At 41.9% G+C, this 22289-nt stretch overlaps 1 protein-coding gene across 7 annotated transcripts in view; it reads left to right on the plus strand.

The window, feature by feature from the left end:
- Nucleotides 1–315: 315 nt before the first annotated feature.
- LOC113586678 (serine/threonine-protein kinase MARK1-like) overlaps nt 316–22289 on the plus strand; it is a 56356-nt gene continuing 34382 nt past the window's right edge. For 6 of the 7 annotated variants that reach the window (XR_004776494.1, XM_035530125.1, XM_027024988.2 and 3 more), the window contains exons 1-3: nt 316–904; nt 8357–8560; nt 12423–12476. Coding sequence is in view for 6 of the 7 variants with exons in the window: in XM_035530125.1 (XP_035386018.1) it covers nt 854–904; nt 8357–8560; nt 12423–12476 (309 nt within the window). In the remaining variant the exon portion in view is untranslated. The remainder of the gene's footprint in view (nt 905–8356; nt 8561–12422; nt 12477–22289) is intronic. The other variant, XM_035530128.1, reaches the window with a different exon arrangement.

Genomic DNA, 22289 nt, shown 5'->3' on the forward strand with positions numbered 1-22289 from the left:
GGTAAATCCCATCTCATGAACTGTTATGTTTTATTAAATTAGTCAGGTGTGTTTAACTATGGAAATAACAAAAAATGTGCAACGCATAGGTGTCACCTGAGGGATCCTGAACCACAGGTTCAAACTATTGGCAGATCTTCAGACTCTTTGAGTAAACATGCTAAATTGTATTTCTGTTTAAGTCCAGCAGGTGGTAGGATTTTCCCGTTTTTAGTGTCAGGTGTCTCCCCAGCAGGTGGTAGGATTCTCCTGTTTTTAGTGTCAGGTGTCTCGGTTCAAATTCGTACAGTCGTGATGCGCATGGATAGGGCACGATCTCTAAAGGCTTTAACTTGACGCACCAGCAGGCTTAACCTGTGCAAGACCTCGCCGCCAAGGATATTATTTTCATCTCTTGCCTTTATGAACGGGGCCGTTTTAAATATATGTGTAAATATGAATGAATTAAGCCCGAAAACATCAGCGCTGTTAATGACGACATTGAAACGGCCACTGTGCGTCGCGGAACTAGAACTGTCCGTTTTCCTCCAGATGGTGGCAGAAGTCAACTCACGTTAAACTCTCATCCCTCCGGTTCGCCGTTGTACACACATGAGAGACGAGCCTGGATCAACACTGGAGTGTCCTATTAAAACGAAGTCTTAAGGCACCGCATTCTCTCTATCCGCCTTACCTGGAACCACTGATCTGTGGGAGGCTGGTTTGGATTACACTACGCGGGGATGAAAGACTTCAGTTAGCGCACCTCGGTCCCAAATGCCGTTAGAGATGTAGTGTGGAGACAGATACCTATGATAGCCGCGTTCACTGCGTTACTGAGTCCTCTGCATCGCTCGGCGGCCCGAAACCCAAAATGTCTACCAGAACGCCTTTACCCACTGTCAATGAGCGTGATGCCGAAAATGTAAGTAAGCTACGTCTTTGAATGGGTATGTGATGTTTTTCGTATGTGGATGCTGTTGCGGCATTTATATGCCAGCACAGAAGCAGGAAGCCTTGCTGTGTCACCGTTGGAAAATGAAGATGCAAGGAGGCAAACGCTGGTTTGGCTGTTTGTAGCTAGACGAAACATTTTTCATCCTCGAAATACTGACGTTTTTGTGATGTAGGTTAGTATTGTTAATGACAACTGTAATTGTGCTGTAGTTTTACGTAATAAATTGGTTCTGTAATATGAGGTTCGGTGGCAGGAGCCAGTACATTTGTATTAAATTTAGATTATGTGCATTACAAAGCTACATTGTCTGAGATTGCGCAGGTAACTTGGACCGATTGCTTTCGAATTAATAATGTTTATATCGCGATTCTTCCTTTCGGACGTCCCATAATGACCTACATTTCGAGCAAACATTGTCCTAGAAAATAATAGACTTGTCAGTTAATTAGTGGTGGTGAACATCTATGCAGTAGCCAGGATTACGTATCAGAAATGTAGGAACCAAGAATTTCCGTTCTTAAAAACATGAATTGACGACTCATTTGCCTAAGCCCGCAAACCACTTGAGAATATAGTTTTCCTTTGTGATGGCACTGAATTGGCCTGCTGTCTGTGGAACAAGGTAAACACTACACATCACTCTTGAATGACATCATTTAACTGTAACCTATTAGCATAGCCCCTCTGGTGTAACAGGTAAGTGGGCTTCCTTTGCAATGACAAGCTGAATAATGTATTTTAGTGTCATTTCGGGAATATAGTGCAATGCACACCCTTTTAAACCCTTAAGAACCAGGATTGTTGTCACTAATCTCTTGGCAAGGTATCAGTATTTCACCCATCATTCTCGTGGGATGGGGAAAGGAAATGATATCCAGCATTTTTACATTTCCCCCCAACACACACACACATACACACACACACACACACACACACACACCTGACTGTAACTCCCTCAGGAATGTTTGGGGAAATAATTTTTTTTTCGCTTTTAACACTAGTGTTTTAGTCTTACTATGAGGTACACTGCCACCTGCAGTGAAAAGAAAACCCACTGGTCCTGTGAAGCATTTGACCTGTCAAGCCCTGTATCATAGGGAAAATGAGCTAAAAGTCCATTTCCTTCTCTTTCCCTCACCGTGTTATTCGGTGCGTGTGCATGTGTGTATGTGTATGTGTGTGTGTGTGTATTCATTCACCCTGATTGGCAGCAAAAAGACTATATGGACAGGTCCTTCCATGTGTTTCATAGTGGACGTTTCTCAATGTGGATTTGGATACAGAGAGAGTGGTTTGCTACATCCTGCCAGCAGAGTCCATGTTCTCTGTTGAATAGCAGGGGTTATGGGCCATTACTTCATCAGCCACTGATTCAGGCCTGTGTAATTCCTGTTGGAAGGGTGATCACCATTAAGTGATGTCTTTGTGTTTTGCTGGGCTTAATCGGGGTAATGATGGCTGTGACTAAGCTGTGACTTCCAACCTCTTAGTCATTTTTCCCCACATTAAACATGTTGTCACATTAAACATGATATTTTAACCAGGTCTGATCAGATTTTATTATGGAGGTTAATTATTTCATTAAATTAGGCTATATTTTGGCTTTAGTTGTTGATGGTAATATTGATACGATGTCAGTGTTGAGAGAGAATTGCTTAAAATAATCTGTTAGTTGCTTAATATAACTGTTAGCGATGACCGTTATATTAAGCACATTCATTACCCCACTCTGCATCAACAGACTGTGGAAAGAACGTCTATGTTTTTTATGTACTCGCTGAGATAACAGTTTCAAGGCATTGATTTTCCCAGATGTGTCCTTGTAGGTCAAATCTTCTAGTAATCTCTATTTGTTTTTCTTAGTTTTGATGACTCTTTTTTGAGTCTTTTTAGTAAACTCTTTAGTACAATTTTTATTACAAACATACATTCTGTCTGTGTATGTTTGATGTCATCTGACCTGTGTAAAGGAAAATTGGCTCCCACTGGATGCTAGTAGTAATACTGCCCGCAGTAGCACTTGATGTGTTTCAGTAAATCCAACAGAACTGATGGGACTGGGAAACCTCTCAATACTATAATCATGAATTTCAAAGTACATTAGCCTGAGCGATGTTGCTTTAATCATTGCATGCTAGTGCCAGCTTCAGTGTCAGCAGATCCAGCCTCCAAAATATTGATCATTGGCGTCAGCCCAGTTTTCACATTGGTGCGTTACTGGCGGTTTACTGGCAGTTAAAAGCTTTGTAGTACCTGACAAGTCAAAGATTACAACAAATGATATTGATTGTTATTCCTCTGAGATGGAGTATAGTACACATTTAAGATTTATGGAAGTATCTTGTCAGTTTTGCATGCTTCTCAGCAACTTAATTCCAGCAGAGCCAGCTTGTGCTAATCACTGTGTTAATACATCAAGAGATTTTATATATATATATATATATATATATATATATATATATATATATATATATATATATATATATACATATATATATATATATATATATATATATATATATATATATATATATATATACATATACAGACACACACATAATGAATATATAATTTATAATATATAAATTGTATATATGTAAAGCTATATAAATATACATATGTAATGTTCTATAATAAAACAGCATGAACCATGGAATAACCCCGCTCTCCTCCCCAAAACACACACAAATCACAAATAATAACACAAACAAATCCATGATAGAGTATCTTTTCCTAAGGTTTTCCACTGTTTAAATAATAGTCACATCCTTCTGATGTTTGTCAGCATCCTACTCCGACCCTCTGAGAAAACAAAAACAGACAAAAAAACAAAATCAAACAAAAAATCAACAACCACAGCATCCCTAGTGGGGGTGTCAGGTGTCAAAGCACACCTTCTAAGGCTGTAGCCTAGTCCACTGGCTAGTCAATTTCTCTGTCGAGGATTTCATCCACCAGGAACAGATCGTGGGCACGCTCATTCGTGAGTCATTCCCGCCACACTTCCAGCTGGCCCTGCTCCACAGCCACTACATCACTGACGAGCGGGTAGCTGAGATGCTGCTGCATGCACTGCTGCATGCGCAGTACTTGCTAATGCTACCAATGATGAATGAAAGCTAACCAGGGCCAGTTAGCCTACAAAAATGACGATGGGGTTTCACAGATAATCGTTATCATAGTACTGGCCTTATCAATGTTACCATTCATTTACTGCAAGCTACAAATAGGTTCTGCTAGTTATGAACTATAAGCATGTTTTATAATGATTAACTGACTAATACAAAGGTTCTTGCTTCTTTTCTGGAAAGTTTTCAGATTTTGTAGATTTTATTGCATATATGCTATATTTTGACTCTTATGAAAAAGAAAATGTGATTATATGACTTTATAGCCTACATTATAGCCCCACCCTTGACCTTCATCTTTGTTGCTGGCATTCTATTAATGCAAGCTACCCTGGATAAATGAAATATTAATAATAAAATCCATAGCGGGTAGAGGAGACATCACAATCAACAAGAGCAAACATTTCTGCTTAAACACTAACATAAAGAAATGTTCGCATTTGACCCTGTAAACTCTGCTGCCATATGGACTGCTTTCTTTCTTGATCAGCCCGGTTAAGGATTTTCCACGCTGAGGTCACACTGCATCAGAAACAGCTGCAGCAGTGTGGAGCCCATCAGTGATTGGTGCATTGTCATTGCCATTTACTCCTGTCCATCAGTTATTGCTGCATTGGCATTTGACCTCTGACAGATCCGTTACCGCAACACAATAGCTGTTTGTTGAAGCATGCCCAATTCGTTGAAGCATGCACAGTCTACACTTGGCAGGCATAAAACTTTAGGTGCTTTGTTGCCCTGTAAGGATGGGTATTTATGTAATGCTTTGCAAGAGCTGCTGATTTCTCGTCCTATCAATAGCTCGTTTTCAGAAGGACAGACAAGATGCCAACATGATGAATGATTCATACATAGCAAATGTCTTTACGAATCACCGGCCATTTTGGTAAGTGTGAACAGTTCAGATGATTTTGTGTGTGGGATGCACGTTTAATCTTGAAATGTAACCATAAGCTGCATATGCCTTACTCTGCAAAGCATTACAGAATGACACCTGTGACTAAAGGCCATGAATTACTGATACTTCTATAATATAAAAAAAAAATATTAAAAAATCTAATCCAGAAGATGCCATTGTGAAATCCCTGGGCATTATCTATGTCTGACCCTCTATCATTGACAACGGCTTCATGTATAGAACCTCTAGTGCTGGCACATGTGTGTTTAACTGTGATTTACAGCACTTCAGTGGAGAATGTAATAGCACCGGAGGTGTTATGTGTTAATGTCACAAGATCATTCAGCACCATTAATGTTGGGATATTAGCATTAGGAGCTGCCTGAGCTGATTTATGCCAGTACAGGGACTTTCCAGTATTAAATCTGATCTCCTTCCCTCTCTATGTCTCCCTCTCTCCTTTTCTCACACACACACTTACTTTCTCTCTCTCTCTCTCTCTTGCTCTGTCTATTGTCAAGGGCTATTAATTCTCCCAAAGTGCAATCTCATGTTTCACTGTCATCAGACACACTATGTCTCTCTCCTTGTCCCTGTTTTTCTCTCCCTCTCTCTCTCTCTCTCTCTCTCTCTCGCTCTCTCTCTCTCTCTCTCTCAGACACACACACTCTCACAAACACACACACAAACAGGTATGCATCTCCTAACACGGGTTTGCATACTCACACACGTCCATTGCTGGTGGCTTTCTGCACAGCTCTAGGCCTGTCCTGCTCCGGATCCGACGCTGCTGGGGTTGTAGGTGAAATTGTGGCTGTTTGCGGCGCGCGGTGTGGTGTAGCATTACCGCATAACTGGATTGGGACAGCAGTGATGGCGTAACCCAAGCCAGCCTTTGTTCCCGGGGCGTGGCGATGGGGGCAGGGTGGCCTGCTGGCCGTACGGACTGACGAACTCCCAGCGCTCGAAAATAGGCCCCGGCTTTCTGTGATGTAACTCGCGGCCTGTCTCCATCTCTTTTCCCTTCCCCAAAGGCTCACAGCAATGGAAGGGAAGCCACTCATTGGAAATCAGGTTATGGGCAACAGTATCTCCCAGTGGTGAGCCTTTTTGTCTGATGAACTGTTGATATCAGGTGCCTCTTCACCCTGGACCTCTGCTTTTCTATTATCTGCACTACCTCTAGCCAGATGCGGTTCACTTGCATCTTTATCCCGTGCCAAGTCTGTGTATTTTTTCCTCCTTGCTCCCCCTCTCCCTTTAGCACCTTACATTTGACCAAGTCCATGCTGGAGCTCTCAAGCCTTCCATTATGGGAGGCTGAAGCCACGGAGCACTTAGAGGGTTCCACTGCAGCAGAGCATAATCTCACATTCACCTTACAGACTGTCTCCCTGCAGTGCTCTTTTAACTCATTCGTATCAGATGGCATCACTGTATTGCAAATCGTTATCTGAGGCTCCTCTTAACTCCCACAAAGCTCTCACAGTAGCTGAGTGCATTTCCAATGGCTTTCTTCCCTTTTGCCTTTACTGCAGTGTAACACTGGCCATCATTTAGCTCAGTGGTTCATTTAGCTCATCCTTTAGTTCAAACTGTTTCTGCAGTGCTGCCTTTTGTAGATAAGAATATTTGGGAGCACCCTCCCCCCCGAAATCCAGGTGCAGTAATGTATGCAGTAAAGTGTGCAGTAACGTGTGCAGCAACGCATGCAGTAGCATGGATTAGGGAAGGTCTACAGATTTGCATCCTGACCTTGTTGCTTGGTTAAATGCTTTAACTTGGAGAATGAAATTGCCTGAAGTTAACTCGTTAACTTAATGGAGTCTCACTTTGCCCTTGCTTGAAAAAAATCTTCTCTGCACAATTGTAAATGGTTCTGTGGGAAGGTTTGTTAATAATAGTATGTATTGGTGATGGTGTAAAGGAGTCTGATGACCATTTGTTCCTTGGTCTCTCTCTAACTCGGTAACAACAACTACTTGGTCAACCCTTACTACTGCAATCTTGAGATGCGAAGTGCCAGATTCCGACAGGGACTCAACAGGAAAGCAAGATTAAAGTAACAATGAGAGAAACAGACATTCAGAGGTGGTGTGACCAAAGTTCTGGATTTTAATGTTCAAAGTGTGTACCTAAAAATCTTATATAGTATGTTATAGGAATACGTATTTAGGAGCTCTTTCTAATTTTTTTAAAATCCTGGGGTTAAAAAGTGTTCGAGCCTTATAGAACAAACGTTTTTAAAAAATGTGGAGAGATTGATCTGAGCTAGTATTGTTTTTTAATCTGGTGGGGCAAAAACTACCTGGTAAACTGATTACTGAAGCTAAAGGATTCATCGTGTTGGCTACATCTCAAGTGGACTAATATGATTGGCTATGAAAAGGCAGACAGGAGTACTGCAGTCCGTTGATTAAAGTGCAGTATTGTATGTAGTGATGTTCCAGTGGTAAGCCAGTGACAGTGGTCATACAAGTTTGATTATAAGACTGGGTCAATCTTAGCTGATAATGCTCACAAATACTGAGTTACTCAAAGGAAATTCTAGTTAGTTAATTTAAGGTGTTTTGAAAAGAGGCTTGAGATATCAGAAAGTTCTGTGTGGGCTTATTGTGTATATGGAATAATACTGCATCAAATATTTTGGTGTTGAGAGGCAGGTGAAGTTGCTCTTTATAAGCCTCTTTTGGTTTTCTATAAAAGGCCTCTATTTCCCACAAAATTTCCCATAAGCCCCTCACACACTGCAGCCACTTTTACATTCATCTCACACAGTCATCTCCGTTGCAGAGTTTACATAGCCGACACTTAGTCAAGATGGGTTTCTGTTCTCGGCTTTGTGTTACACAGTATTCCTATTGCCTCTTCCTAGTATACCTGTTTGATTGCCACCTATGGTGGTGGTGGTAAACTAAATGTACTCTTGAAAAAAATGCCCACATCCAGTTGTGAGGGGTAAAAAAATGATGGTGCAGCAATTATACATGTTTTTATGTGCATAACCTGTGGATCTCCATGTGAATTAAAGTGTAATTTGATTGTTGTCCTTTCACAACTCATTGCTGATCTGAAAGAGAGGATTTCAGGGTTAACACTGGATCATTCACCAGATCATGTTTCTGCATCTGGAGCATATACCCCTAAGGCCAAGTCTTGCAAAGTAACCTCTGCTTCACTCCTTAGTGTTACCTGAACATGTGGTGTGTGGGTATGTGTGTGCGCATGCACACACGTGTGTATGCAAGTGTGTGCGTGCATGTATGCGCATGTGTGTGGTGCATGCCCACACGTGTTAGCGGCATGTCCCTATCTAAGCGGTTCTCCTCCAGCTCCTAACCTTGCAGCTTCTCCTCTCCTTCCTGCGCCCAAACCCCCCCCACCGCTGTGCAGCACGCATCACCGGACGGCTTCCCGGAGGTGCCGGCACCCCCCACCCAGTCGGCCAGTCGCCAGAGCCTGCCTCGGTGCCGCAGCTCGCTCAGCTCCAGCGTGGATGAGCACCCACATGTGGGCAACTACCGCCTGCTCAAGACCATCGGCAAAGGCAACTTCGCCAAGGTCAAGCTTGGACGCCACGTGCTCACCGGCAGGGAGGTGAGAGCCACTTCTTCACCCTCCCATTTCCATACACATGTAAAGAATACTGATGGGTGCTGCAGCATCTCCCCATACTGCATATTCCATTTGGGAAGGTTAGCGACAGCACATACCTCCTTCGGTGCTTAAAGGCAGTTGCCAGCACAGGGTTTCGCTTTCCAGCCACACAGCCTTGTAGTGAACAAATGCTTCTCTGTTTTAATGCTCAGTTTCTTTGAATAGTTTATGCAAAGTAAGGTATACGCATGTTTATCCAACTGGAATGCTGACACGAGTAAATATATAAAATAAGTGAAATGTAACTTTGTTCTTTCTCTTCATCTGTTTGGAATTTTAAAAATGGCATTACCTCACAGCTGCACAATATGGACTGAAACTAAATATTGTTCATATAGCTGTGTATTGTGAGTGTGGCATACCTTGCAATCAATTAAATTAAAACTGGGTATTGGACTATTGGAACATTGCTGGCAAAAGTTAGTGACGGCTCTGCATTATTTTGATCAAAACTCTTTATTTTTTGTGATATCATGCCAGTGCCATGACTCATTGAAATAACCACTGACATTAGTATTTAGCTCTCAGCACTCAGCATTCATTTGCATATTATAGCTTTCTGTGATATCAGTATCACAAAGCCTAGTATTTTGATGATGATTAACAAATAATATATTGCATCAGTACTTAACATTGTCAAGACACTTGATTTCATGGGCCTTTCATAGCTAGAATCCTCTGAAAAAAGCAGTCAGACTGGTAGCTTTGCTGCTTGTATGGGAACTAGTGTCCAATGCTGATTGGCCACCCTTGCCAGCATGACGGCAATGACCCTTTTATGTGTGTTAAACAGGACCCACAAGGTCAAATGCCTGAATAAGTGCGGGAGCCCATTTCTCACACCAGCATGAGTCTGCTTGTGATGCTTATCTCCTTTTAACCTCTCACACACACACCCAGGCCTCATGAATGAACGTGGTGCATTTTAAAGTTACCTACAGTGAGGGGAGAAAAAAAAAGAAAACAAAGGCCAGTACAAAAAGACACCCACTCCAGACTATGGATGCTTTGAAGGTCCCTTGGTCATTTACTGAACGGAGTTTCATTCAACTCTCAAAGGAGCAAGGCGCTCTGCATACACAAGATGCTCATTTAATTGTGATCTGTCACCAAACTTTGTTTTTATGAAGAGCCTTGAAGCTTTGCTCTATCTTCTGTGTCAGATTGTTTTAAAAATTCAAGTGGTTTTTCTCTCCTGAGAGTTAGTGAAGGCACCGTTCCATGTTTGAAATCTTCTTATGTATTGTGTAAATTTCACTGTAATATTGACACAGTGTGAAAGCTGAGATTTGTTTTGATTAGAAACAGACACGACTCCTAAACAGCCCGTGCTCCAGTTTCTGATCTAAAATCTCATTCCCACACAAATGCGCCATTGCAACTTCCGACTCAGAATGACAGAGCCCGTCATATACTGTTCTGCTGCCTATAGAAATTATACCAGGAAAAGGCCACAGCCTTAGAGTTGAGTCAGCTCTAAAGACATAATGCCTAGAAACAGTAGCCTCTGCCTGAGAGACAAGCCATCATCAGCCATCACAATCCATCACGTCATTTATGTTCCAGGCTCTACGGCCTAGGCGGTGCCCCTTCTCCACCGTAGCTGATGTAATAGCTTGGTGGAGCAGGAGTTTCCCTAACAGCCCCTGTACCACACCACCGTTTGACCACACAGGGCAATCAGCATGTGAGCCAGTATAGGCAACCCCATGAATAATGCACCACGTCATGCTCGTCACCCTTCTGGCCAGCCAAGGTTAAATTATTTACTGTCAGAGCACATTAACCTCAATGTGCATAAACATACGCGCGCATCTCGTGAAATGCCATTTACATGATGGCCCGAGGTGGACGTTTAGGTACTTTGTTTTTTTTTAAATCTTTTGGAGCAAGTATTGTTAAGCAGCAAGAGAGAGGGAGAGTGTGTAGCCAGACTCTGAATGTGGACATGAAGGCTCATTATCCAGTAGGCCTCTCTCTCTCTCTCTCTCTTACACACACACACATACACAGAGGACTGCTCTGCTCCTGCTCGTTAGTAGCTCGGCTGCCGTAGGCTGAAACTGTGGAGAGGAAGAGCGCTCTGTCTGCTCACCTGCCCACCTAAGAGGAGCTGAAAATAGCAGCCACCTGCGCACATCATGCCTCTTGCTCTGTCACACACTCTCTCTCCTTCCTTTCACTCTTTATATCTTGCTCTCTCTCTGTCTCTTCTATCTCTCTTTCTCTCTCATTCACTCATATATATATATATATATATATATATATATATATATATATATATATATATATATATATATGTGTGTGTGTGTGTGTGTGTATACAACCCCACACAGATAGTACTGTCTATGAACAACTCATCCTCAACCTAGCACTGGTCCTCACATTTAAGGAAGAAGACCGTCACAATCACCCAGACCTGGCACTGAAATAATCCAAAGATACATGGTCTGCAACAGATCTGGGTAATGCCAGGTGTGTCACAATACGATACTTGCAATGTGTATCATGATACACAGACCCACTGTATATTGCAAATAGAATTTCACAAACACAATATTATGAACAGAGCTTTTAAACTAATTTGTAACATCTCTAACAGCATAATCGAGGCCATAATCTCCATTTCTGCTGCCCTGACCTGACATTGTGTCTTTTGATCCAACCTTTTCCTCTCCTGCTCTCCAGGGGAGAACATGCAGGACTCTCTCCATGAGACACCCACTTTGAGGGGTTTATCACACAAGTAACCATAATATAGTTTACCATTGAACAGCATTGGCAGTGTAGACCTTTAACCATGGGAGTGGAAACCTCATGTTTTGTGACCTCTCAGTTAATTACACTTGTGGGCAATATTCCTTTGCAATTGTCTCCATTTATTATTATTATTATTTTGAATACACAGTACTGTCCAGTGTTGGCCAGTGGAAAATGGGCTTCTTTTTGAGCCAAGTCCTCCCAAGTTTTCTTCCTTAATCAAATTGAATTTTACCTTTCTGGTGTCACTGTTGGTTTGCTCATTAGTGGCTTAGACCCATTTCAGTGAAGCTGCTTTGAGATTGCATCTGTTGTTAAAAGCACTGTGTAAACAAAACTGAATTGAACTGAATTTAATTTAGATCTGGCTAAACACTTGTCAGCTATGTCCGTTAGCACAATCTCAGGTCCCCTGCTGTGTTGTTCAAACCAGTGTCTCTGTGGGACAGCTGTATGCGCCTTGCTCACAGATCGCATGTCTTGTTTCAAGAGCCCAGTGCATATGTGCGGGCAAGATTTTGAGGCGTGATAATCACACAGAGATAACACATTTGGGTCCTTGTGCGGGCCACTGAAATTTCGCATTTGTTGAAGCGTTAACAAACCACAGATCAAAATAGTCTTGAGTGTTAGTTTTTTTGCAGAACGAATTCCAAGTCTGATAGAATGCTGACATCGGCTGTTTGTTGGTATATGGTCTGAATATCTCATCCCGACAGTTGGTTGTAATGAAATAGAGATAAGCAATTGGCTTAGAGGAAGGCTTTACAGTCAAGACCAAATACATGTAGTACACTTTGGAAGACATAGCATCCATTGGCCATGCCTACCACGGACATTGACAATAACTAAACCTTATGATCTTATACAGAGCCTTGTATCAGTATGTTACAGTGCATGAAAATATACATCTCTGAAATGTGTCTGAAACATTTCCCATGCAACATGCGCTTAGATGGCCTCACTAACTTGACAATTTGTTCATATTTAACCTTTGACATGAGCTGAAAAGCTGTAACCATTCTCCTTGTGTCCCACACAGGTGGCTGTGAAGATAATAGACAAAACTCAGCTGAACCCCACTAGCCTACAAAAGGTAAGGCTTCCTTCTGTCGATTGGCTGGATTGAACAACAGCCGTTTCATTTGATGTCCTCCTCTTGTCAGCCTCCCGTAACAAGCTCAGTGAAGCTGCCAACCTCGATCCAGACCTTTTCAAATAACAATGCTTTTCTGCTCAATCACAACTGGCCATTAGAATTAAATGGCAATCGCACAAATGATGAAATCATTTAATCACGGTGCCATTAAAGACATGCTGCACTCCATCGCGTAAACGGACCATCAAGTGTCTCCCCACTCCTACCCCGCTGAGTGTCTGAAACACCACAATTTGCACCCAGCATTGTGGAGCGGCAGGATATCTAATTTCATTATCTTCTAGTGGCCAGCATTTATTCGGGCTAAATGGAGCTCCTCTGTCGTTGTTGCACCCAGGGTTCGGACCCCGAGAAGCAGTAATGGAACGTGCCCTTCTGTGCCTTTCATATTAATGCTGCTTTAGGGTTGTCATGTGGTACACCACACTAACCATTGATGGCAGAGGATGGCGTCAGCTCTGAAGCAGATGCCATTTTCAGATGCCAATTACAGCAATCCATATTTGTGCCGTTGCTGTACTTAGTCCCATCATCTTGTATTTAGTGATGAATTTTACTTGTTGAACTTGTCAACTGTTACTGTTTGTTTAAAGTCGCGCTTGTTGCAGTTTGAGACTAGTGGAAAAGCTTGTGTGGTACCATGCACATGTATATAGATGATGGACCCTTGGTTTTGAAATACCGTTAACATGGAAGTGTAAGTGAAAACGCATCTGTGAGGTTGTGCTTGCCTCGATCACACTGCATTGCTCATGCATTAGAGCAGAATGAGCAAGTTTCAAGTGGGAAACAACAAAGGTTGGCATTTTTTGTTGCTTCACATCCAAGATTCAAGAAGTTGCTAATAATAGCCACACAGCCCATTCATTACTGAGTCTGCCAGTTATGAGAGAAGGCAGCAGAGAATAGGTAGCAGAGAGCAGGCAGAAGAGGAGGATTTGCGTCTGTACCTTGGCTGCTCCCTGAGAGTCTTGCGAATTTGGCTGAACTCCCCCTACCATTGTCCATTGGTGACGAAACCCGATGTGATGTGGCACAGAATTGTGAAACTATAAAAGGTAGTGAGCCTTCAGGTCAACCACTACAATCCAGAACTCTGCTGTGTGAATAAGGCAGTTCAGTGTTTTGCCAATTGTGTAATAATCAGTGTGACTACAAATCACACACACCCACACTGCTTCCATACACATGTTAACAGAATGCATTAGGAAAACCTCAATCCCCCCCCTTCATATTGTGCATTGATGGCGTAATAACAACAATTATCTTTTCAAACGCTTTCCTCTTTCTTGAATGAGTCCATGGAGTGTCCGAGAGCAGCTGGGCTGTGATTGTAGGATTGCAGCGTGCCAGGGACAGGTTCAGTTCCGGAAAGGAAACATGCCCCACAGAATAGCAAAGAAGCCACAGACACTAGACTGCAGCAACTGTTGATGATTTCTCGACTATCTAGGCTCGGGGGAGAAGCATTCCACAGCTTCTATCCTATGACCTATTTTTGCAGCTTTGTGGATCCTGTGATATAAACATTCCTGTTCTTCCCACTCTCTCTCTTTTTTTCTATTCCCTTGTATCCTTTTGTGTTTCTTCTGGACATTTTTTTCTTCTGGAAGTGGAAGTGCAATGTTTTCGAAGGCTTACAATAACTTATGACTCAAGACCAATTAATGTAAACCACCAAGCCTGGGATGAGAACGGTTGCTCTGGACTGTCAGGCCACCACCGCCCTTAGGCAGCTCTTCGCTAAGCCTCGGGGGCTGACCACGGAGGTCCCATCTCTGCTCCCCAGCAGGCAGCCAGGTAGGCAGGGAATGAAGCACACCGGTGAGCCGACCACGACTGGTCAAGGCAACCCAGGACTGCTCTGTCCGGAGCTTTGTCCTCACTGGACCTTTTCAGCAGCACCAGACCGGGTCTGTCATCATGCCTGCAGTACGCCACGACATATGCGCTATGAGTCACAGCTGTGCGCTGTTCACTCAGCTCCTGGGTCCACTCTGCCTTTCTCTCTCCTCTTTAAGCCTTCCTACATTTTGCTTCCTGCATTATCTTCCTGCATTTTGAGTCGTAGGAAGGGAGAGGAGCTCACTTTTAGTTCTATAGCCATACAAAGACAAATACAGAATTCCACCTTATATGCTACTGTATATTTCAGAGACGATTTTTGTTAGTGTTGGTGGTGGTACACTTCAGGGCTGAAGTTTAGATGATATAGTGAAACAGGAAATGAGTTACAGTGAGAATGCAGGGTTTTTCCCAGAACAAAATTAGTCGAACACACAAGTGGTAGGCATGACGGAAGACTTGAGATGTGTTGTGATTCTTTAAATGAACTATTACATATAACTATTACATAATTTAAATGACATGAGACACAATATTTATTCTAATTATTTGATCAAAATAAGAATTGTAATGTTTAAAAAGCTTATTTTAACAGCTGTTTTAACTGCACTTCAATCAGAGAAATAGGTGAACACAACACTGGTAGGATTTTTTTTTTTTTTTTTTAGTCTTTGGATCCACCTACTGTTCCTGGCCATGAACACAAAGCCACACCCATATCTGAGGTGACCAGTAGACATTTTACATTTTCATTTACGGCATTTAGCTGAATGCCAGTAGAGTTCTACTAGCAGTACCAGTTCACTCTCTAGCAATGAGGTGGGCTGTTCACTAATAATGCTTCATTATTTAAACATAGATCATAACCAAAGATAATTAGCTGCAAGGAAGCTTAATGCAGTCGACCAGCTTTACATATATTTCTTTGAAAGGAGTTCACACAAAAGTATTACTTTACTTAGTTCTCTAAGTGATATAGATTTATCTGCTTGATTATTTATATAAAGTCTGTCACTTAAAAAGTTTGAGATATACAGATTCCATCTACATACCTGTCCAGGACGAATGTTGGATATTCTACATCCAACTTCACTCCCTGCACACACAATTCTCTCAATTTTGGAAAAGCGCTTCGGATGTGTATTCTTGTTTTAGTTTCTTTCTTGTCAGGATTTTTTTTTTGTCAGAAGAGCGTATTTTTTCCCCACACAGTACAAGTCCCTGGTGATGCGGGACCCTTACCAGATGGGGGCAGAGTTAAAGTGTTGTTGAGGAGAGTGTCATAAAGTGACTGACAGGAATTCACTGTAAACATAGACAAGACTTCAGACCGAAAGGCTGCTTTTTCAGGCAGGTTTTCTCAGACACCTAATACACATGTGCTGATGCTAGTTGATTTCACTGTGAGATCTGCGTGAGCTATCGGTAATTGCAGATCTCTTTTCTTTGGTGGTGCCTTTGTGTGTGCATTGCGCTGGTGGTGTCATACATACATAAATACACACACACACATACATTTATACATACATAGAAATATACAGGTGTGAACACATGGTCTGAGGTTTGCAAGGCATTGTCTGTGCAGGAAGAAGCCAGAGCGTGCAGAGAGTGAGGGAAGAGAGTGAAAGCTGAAATCCATTAGTGATATCATTCTGTAATTTAGAACCATTTGTGAAAGAAATACCTTGTGCAGTGACACGAAGTAATTAACACTGGCAGGAGAACAGTGCATTTTCAGAGCAACTTGCTGACCACAATGTTTTACTGTATTAACTAGTAAACAAGCTTTACTTGCTATTTATCATAATTTTTATCAAGATTTGTTGCATAAAAGTATTTAGATTTTTGAGCTGACCTGATGACCCTGTGTTGTCTAGGCCCTGCTGTTTTCTAATGGGCATCTGCCCTTCTCCCAGCACTGTTTACAAAACATGTATCTAGCCTTTTCCAACTCAAACTTTAAAATTTTACATCTCAAACTTTTGAATGCTGCTTTACAAGCACCAACAGAAGGTTGAGTGGTAAGAATCTGGTATTCCATTTACCACTTGCATCCAGTTTATACTTTTAAAATAAAATGTAACCCCACAGATCCTACATATTATACGTGCCACACTATATGAACTCCAGCCAGTCCATCACATGCCCCGTCCACATCCCTGCATCCCCCCCACCCCCCACCCCCAAGCCCTGTGAGTCAATCGCAGCGGCTGGACTGGGAGCGATGACCCTGACCTGGCGTCACAGCCTCGCCCACCATCATGCTCCGTGCACCATTTTAAACGAGCTGCTCTTAGACCAGAGAGGTGGGCGTGCTGCATGCTGCTCTAATGCTAATGCAGGAATACCTGTCAAAGGCTCAGCATTTCACCAGGATGCTGAGTCATGACCCACAGCTTACCACTAAGGGAAAAGTGAAGATTAACAGGGACAGGGGGGATACTGAACCTAGTGGCGTTCATTTGGCTGGGTTAAGGGAAGGTAAGTTAGACTCTTGAATGAGAATTTAGTCGATGGGCCTAGAAAATTGTGGGGGATGTTATTCAGAGGTCATGTATTGTAGTCTTTTGATTTTTTTTTCTTTTTTTTCAGTATAAAATCACTGTTTTTTCTGTGTTTGGCTGGGTGCATAGAAGACAAATGGGAAATACCTGGTCAATTCATTACGATAATATGTCTGAAAGTGATATAATGTCAGTTTTGTTAGTTTCTCTTTGTAGGTTGACCCTGGTCCAGACCATAGCAAAAAATTATACGGTGTGGCATTTTAGTCCTAGTTCACTTACTGTTCACACTGACATATTTACTACTAAATGATTTGAACAAAGTCATATGGATATGATCAGACCATAATTGAACAGCTTATATACATTTTGTATAGCATGGACTGTTTAATACCTCTTGAGTCTTGGTACTCCCAATATTTCTTCCTTAATTTTGCCCAGGTACTTTTCCTTTCCACTGTCTCCACTGGTTTGCTCATTAGGGACCTAGACCCGAACATTTGAAAAGCTGCTTTTTAACAGAAAGCACTATGTAACTAAATTTGACTTTGACTTATTTTGAGTCAATAACGACAATAATATCAGCAGAACTAGAATAATGCTCTACTCTGGGCTAAATGCACTTGAGGGGTTTCTGGGTGTGAGGTGATATTTTACCAGTTGAAAATTTTGGAAGTGTTGGCAAAATGCTTTACGGAGGCAAAACAGAATGAGGTATTCCTCCACTGCATGAAGTGTATTTTGAATACTTGGACATTTTGGTGTGTTTCTTTTCCAGTATAGTACATACATGCTAACACACTGGTTTTGAAGTGACACAATGACCATTAAATTAGTTAAGATGAAGACCTTTAATTTGAGGGCAATTACTATATCCAAGGTTTAAGGGGACTTCAAATAATTGGACAATTGGCTGTTCAGTTGTATCTTTGCAAGCTGTGTGCGGTTGCACTGATTGTTCATGACAATGAATATGGCATTTTAAGAAATGGCATCTCAAATGATGCGGTATCTGCGTGTGCACGTGCATGCGTGTGTGTGTAAGTATGTGCTTATGGACATGTGTGGTTGTGGGCGTGTGGTGTGTATGTGTATCTCAAGGGGTGTGTGTGTGTGTGTGTGTGTGTGTGTGTGTGTGTGTGTGTGTCAGTGTGGGTTCGGATGTGGGTGTAGGTACTGTCATATGAAACCCCAGGCCCACCAGCTGGCTCTTTTGGGCACTATGCATGGCACCTGGCAGAATATCATTTACCACAGCACACAGCGCTCGAGTCCCAGTGACCACATTAGAGACCACCGGTAAGGAAGACCTTCATTTTCAAACGAAAAGTGTCACTTAAGCTAGGCTGAAACAGTGAATTCTGTGTTAAAGTCAAATGGCCTGCCAAATGGTCTGAGGTGCAAATTTGGGATTTGTAAAATCATTTTTATTTACATTAGATATGTGGAGCATTCCCGCTAGTTCTTGTGTGTTATACTTTTATGCTTCCTTCTTCAAATGCAAATATTTTAAAATATTTTGAGCCAGAACAGGTGTATTGATTCACATTATAAGCAGTCAATTTGGGTAAATATAGTTAGCTGTATTACTACTGACTCCTGAAATTTGGAGTTGGGTGTGGGAATCAGAGGAGGTTGTCATGTCCCTGATCTCACTGCTCAGAAGGTTAGGAAATATCATGCAGGGCTGCCACTCAAGTTAGAGACTCAGGCCGCTGACTGCACCTTTAAACCTGTACACAGTGGAAAATAAGAATGAAATCCTGTCATAATGCACTCTGGTAACTCCCGGCAGACAAGATCAGAATTAAAGGAGAATGGCAAAGTGTGTGTGTGTGTGTGTGTGTGTGTGTGTGTGTGTGTGTGTGTGTGTGTATTCCGTTTTTTTTAATCTTAAATACCATGCACTGTATGCATAGGTTCTAAAGTTTTGGCAGACTCTACGGTCGTGACCCATCCACCAATTACGCATCAAGGTCATGTTCACAGGCCCAAGAGCAGCCTGCTTATGGCTGATGCACGGGATCACTCCCTGCTGCCTCCGGAGTGTGCCCAGCAGCCTGTGTGTGGTGTCCCAGCGCATTTAGGACTGCTTCCTTAAAAATAGTCGTCCCCCCCAATAGCCTCCCCTGCCACATCAGCCTCTTCTCAGCTTTTACCTCCCACGTGATACCGCCTCAGGGGGGAAAAAAACCCCCGACATGCTGCGAGAAGCTCGAGCAAACTCTGCCGTGGGTTTTACGAGCCATTTTTAGTGTAGGGGTTCCTGAGGGACGGTGGGAAATGGGTTAGAAGTGAAACATCAATGGGCTGTTCGCACTGCACTGTAGTTAAGCCATTGCTATATAACGTGTCCATGCCAATGGCACATTCACTAAGAATGGTGAAACGTAGCCGTGATGTTCAGGTGATGGCAGCACCTGCATCTGCTGGGTGCCTCATTTGGGATTTGCAGAGGTTGTTTTGGAAAGCAAGTTCAATCACTTTCACTGGGTGTCCCGTACAAATGACTTAGTGCTTCAAGGGCTATACACATCACTGTCCATTTTTGTAGATTATCAGCGATTTTGCCTCCGAGATCAAGTATGTAACACACAAATCTTTTTTTTTTTCAGGTAACATCTGAGAAGGTGGTACTGACTAGGAGGTGGGATTTCATAGCTAGCTCTCAGACATCTTTTATTATTACTGCATTACCATGCTGCTCTGAACCAAGTATGCTTCTCTCATACACAATTAAAAAAAAAAAACTAGTAGTTCCAAACAGTAATCAAGAAGGCTGGAACTATGGAATTGAGGCTAAACAATGAAATGATCCATGAAATGATCCATGAACATGGAAGCCTGCCTACGTTTTGTTTCAGCCAATGGCAGAAGCCCTTCTAAGGAGGAGCCTGTTTCTCTAATGGCTGCAGTTTTGAACTCCTTCAACCTGTCATTCAGCATTAGCCATTCAGGCATAAACATCAGCAGACCTTGGGAGCTTTTGTGAAGACAACATTTTGACTTTAAATAAGAGTATGGGCTAAATTAATGAATATAAATAATTTTAAAATAAATTATATAGTCATAGAGATGTAGGAGGAGCCTAGAGGAAAACACTGTAATGACAGATATCAGACATGATGAGGTCAAGGAAAGCAAAACAAATGTGGTTGCCATTTCATGGAAGAAAATTTTGAGGTAAATAGTTTGCAGAGAGTGTGGATAAAGTAAAAGACAGACAGCAAGGCTGTTATTTATAGGTGAGTTCTGACACACCACTCTGCCTCAGGGGTCTCTCTTTCTCTCTTTGTCCATATTTTCAATTTTCTGTTCACTCCCTACATCCACTCCTTACGTGGGAGTAAATAAAGCTCTTTTTTCTGCCCAGGTTTTTGTGTGTGTTTGTGTGTTAGTGCACATGATTCCTGCATCATTCACCCAATTGTGATGCATTTGAATGAAAACATTCTGATATGCTGCATTACAACCTCCCAATCTAGTGTGATGGAAAAACAGAGCCAAAAAAAAGTCCAGTTATGAAATGCACTGTGTGTGTGTGTGTGTGTGTGTGTGTGTGTGTGTGTGTGCGTGTGCATGAGTGTGTGCATAAGAGACAGAAAGCGAGAGACAGACCGTTGTGGATGTACTGTCTATTTACATTACTATTTACTGTTCGGATTTAGTGAATTATAATTAACTTTGTTCTCACTTACTTGTAAACCTTTTTATATAGACCAAAAACCGAAGAGCCTGTGAAGGTGTATTTTGCACAAAATGCTTGTTTATTTGGTGACAATTGACAAACACCCTGCAGAAATACATTTACAATTTTTTTTACTGTATAACCTCAATCAGGGATTGCTGAATCAACCTTGGCTGCTCTGTGCCTCGTTTACTATAGCCCATGGGAGCTGGGTCTATTGTATCTGTTGTTTATCTGAATGCCACCGCTGTTTCATTAATAATAACCAGCCTGTCCATAATTCTTGATTGGGACTTTAACTGTGAAAAATACAGAGGCTGTGATTCTGAAGCAGGCATTCTTTTTCTGTGTGTGTGTGTGTGTGTGTGTGTGTGTGTGTGTGTTGCAAAAGTATTGCAGAAGGCCTGTCATTCACATGCTTCTGCACAGTATTTATAGATATGTACCCTGTGTGTGTGTGTATGTGTACATATCCTTGTGTGTCTACTTTTTTTATCATTACTTCCTTTGTTAATAAAAATGTGAAGAATTTTTGCACATTGTTGCAGGCAGTGTCTGGGTCAGTCATATTTTCAGGAGTCCATCACAGAGTTGACGGCTGAAGATGTCAAATAAGATTGTACAAATCAATGAAAATGACATTCATCTATCAGTTACCTTTGTGTACAAATACCTAGTACTTTTGCATTTTTTAAAAGTGAAATTGTAATTGTGTATTAGAATGGATAATAATATTTGTAAAGAATACTGATAAAGCACTGATATTGTCTGAAAAGGTGAACAATGTTTACAGGACTGATATAGTTCTCTTTAAATCAGGGAACGGATATAATGCTGCAATTAAACTTATGTACTACAGTTTCATAAATTCCATCTTTAATGTTTGATAGTAGGAGCATTGAAGGACTTCAGGATGACAAAGAGAAATGTGCAAGCATGTGTTGTCAAGGAACAGTGTCCATGCACGTCATAGAGCAGTGTGCACGCACGTGTTGTCATAGAGCAGTGTGCATGCACGTATTGTCATAGGGCAGTGTGCACGCACGTATTGTCATAGGGCAGTGTGCATGCACGTGTTGTCATAGAGCAGTGTGCCCACACTTGTTGTTATAAAGCAGTGTGCATGCACGTGATGTCATGGAGCAGTTTGTCCGCACGTGTTGTTATAAAGCAGTGTGCACACACGTGTTGCCACATTGGAAAGCTCAGTGATCAGAAACACCTGACTGCTGCCTAAGATGGTCATTTTAAGAATGCTGGTCATTATGAAGTCCAAAAGGCTAATATGGATTCCAGTCCAAGCAAGTCAGAATCAATTAGTGTGGCTAGTTACATATGCAAATCAGACCAGCCAATTATTTTAGGTTCAAACCAGTTTTTTAAAATCTTTTGTTTAAGCATTTTCTGTCTCTTCTTCTCTCCTTTCCTAATGCATATGTCTCTTGTGATCCTCCTTGTCTGTGGTGACATTTAGAACACACTTTGGGAGATGCGTAGGAACAATCATTCACCACACACACATGCACACTCATACATATACACACACAAACACAGAGAGTGTGCAGAGAGAGTGGGAACACTTCTGTTTTTCAGGAAAGCCATCATAAGCAGTGCTATAGCCACAGAAACACTTTTTTGCTACTAATACTATTAACGTGTAAATGTTTAACCGTGTGTGTGTGTGTATGTGTGTGTGTGTGTGTGTGTGTGTGT

Source organism: Electrophorus electricus, chromosome 9 (genome assembly GCF_013358815.1).
Source record: "Electrophorus electricus isolate fEleEle1 chromosome 9, fEleEle1.pri, whole genome shotgun sequence".
Taxonomy (NCBI): domain Eukaryota; kingdom Metazoa; phylum Chordata; class Actinopteri; order Gymnotiformes; family Gymnotidae; genus Electrophorus; species Electrophorus electricus.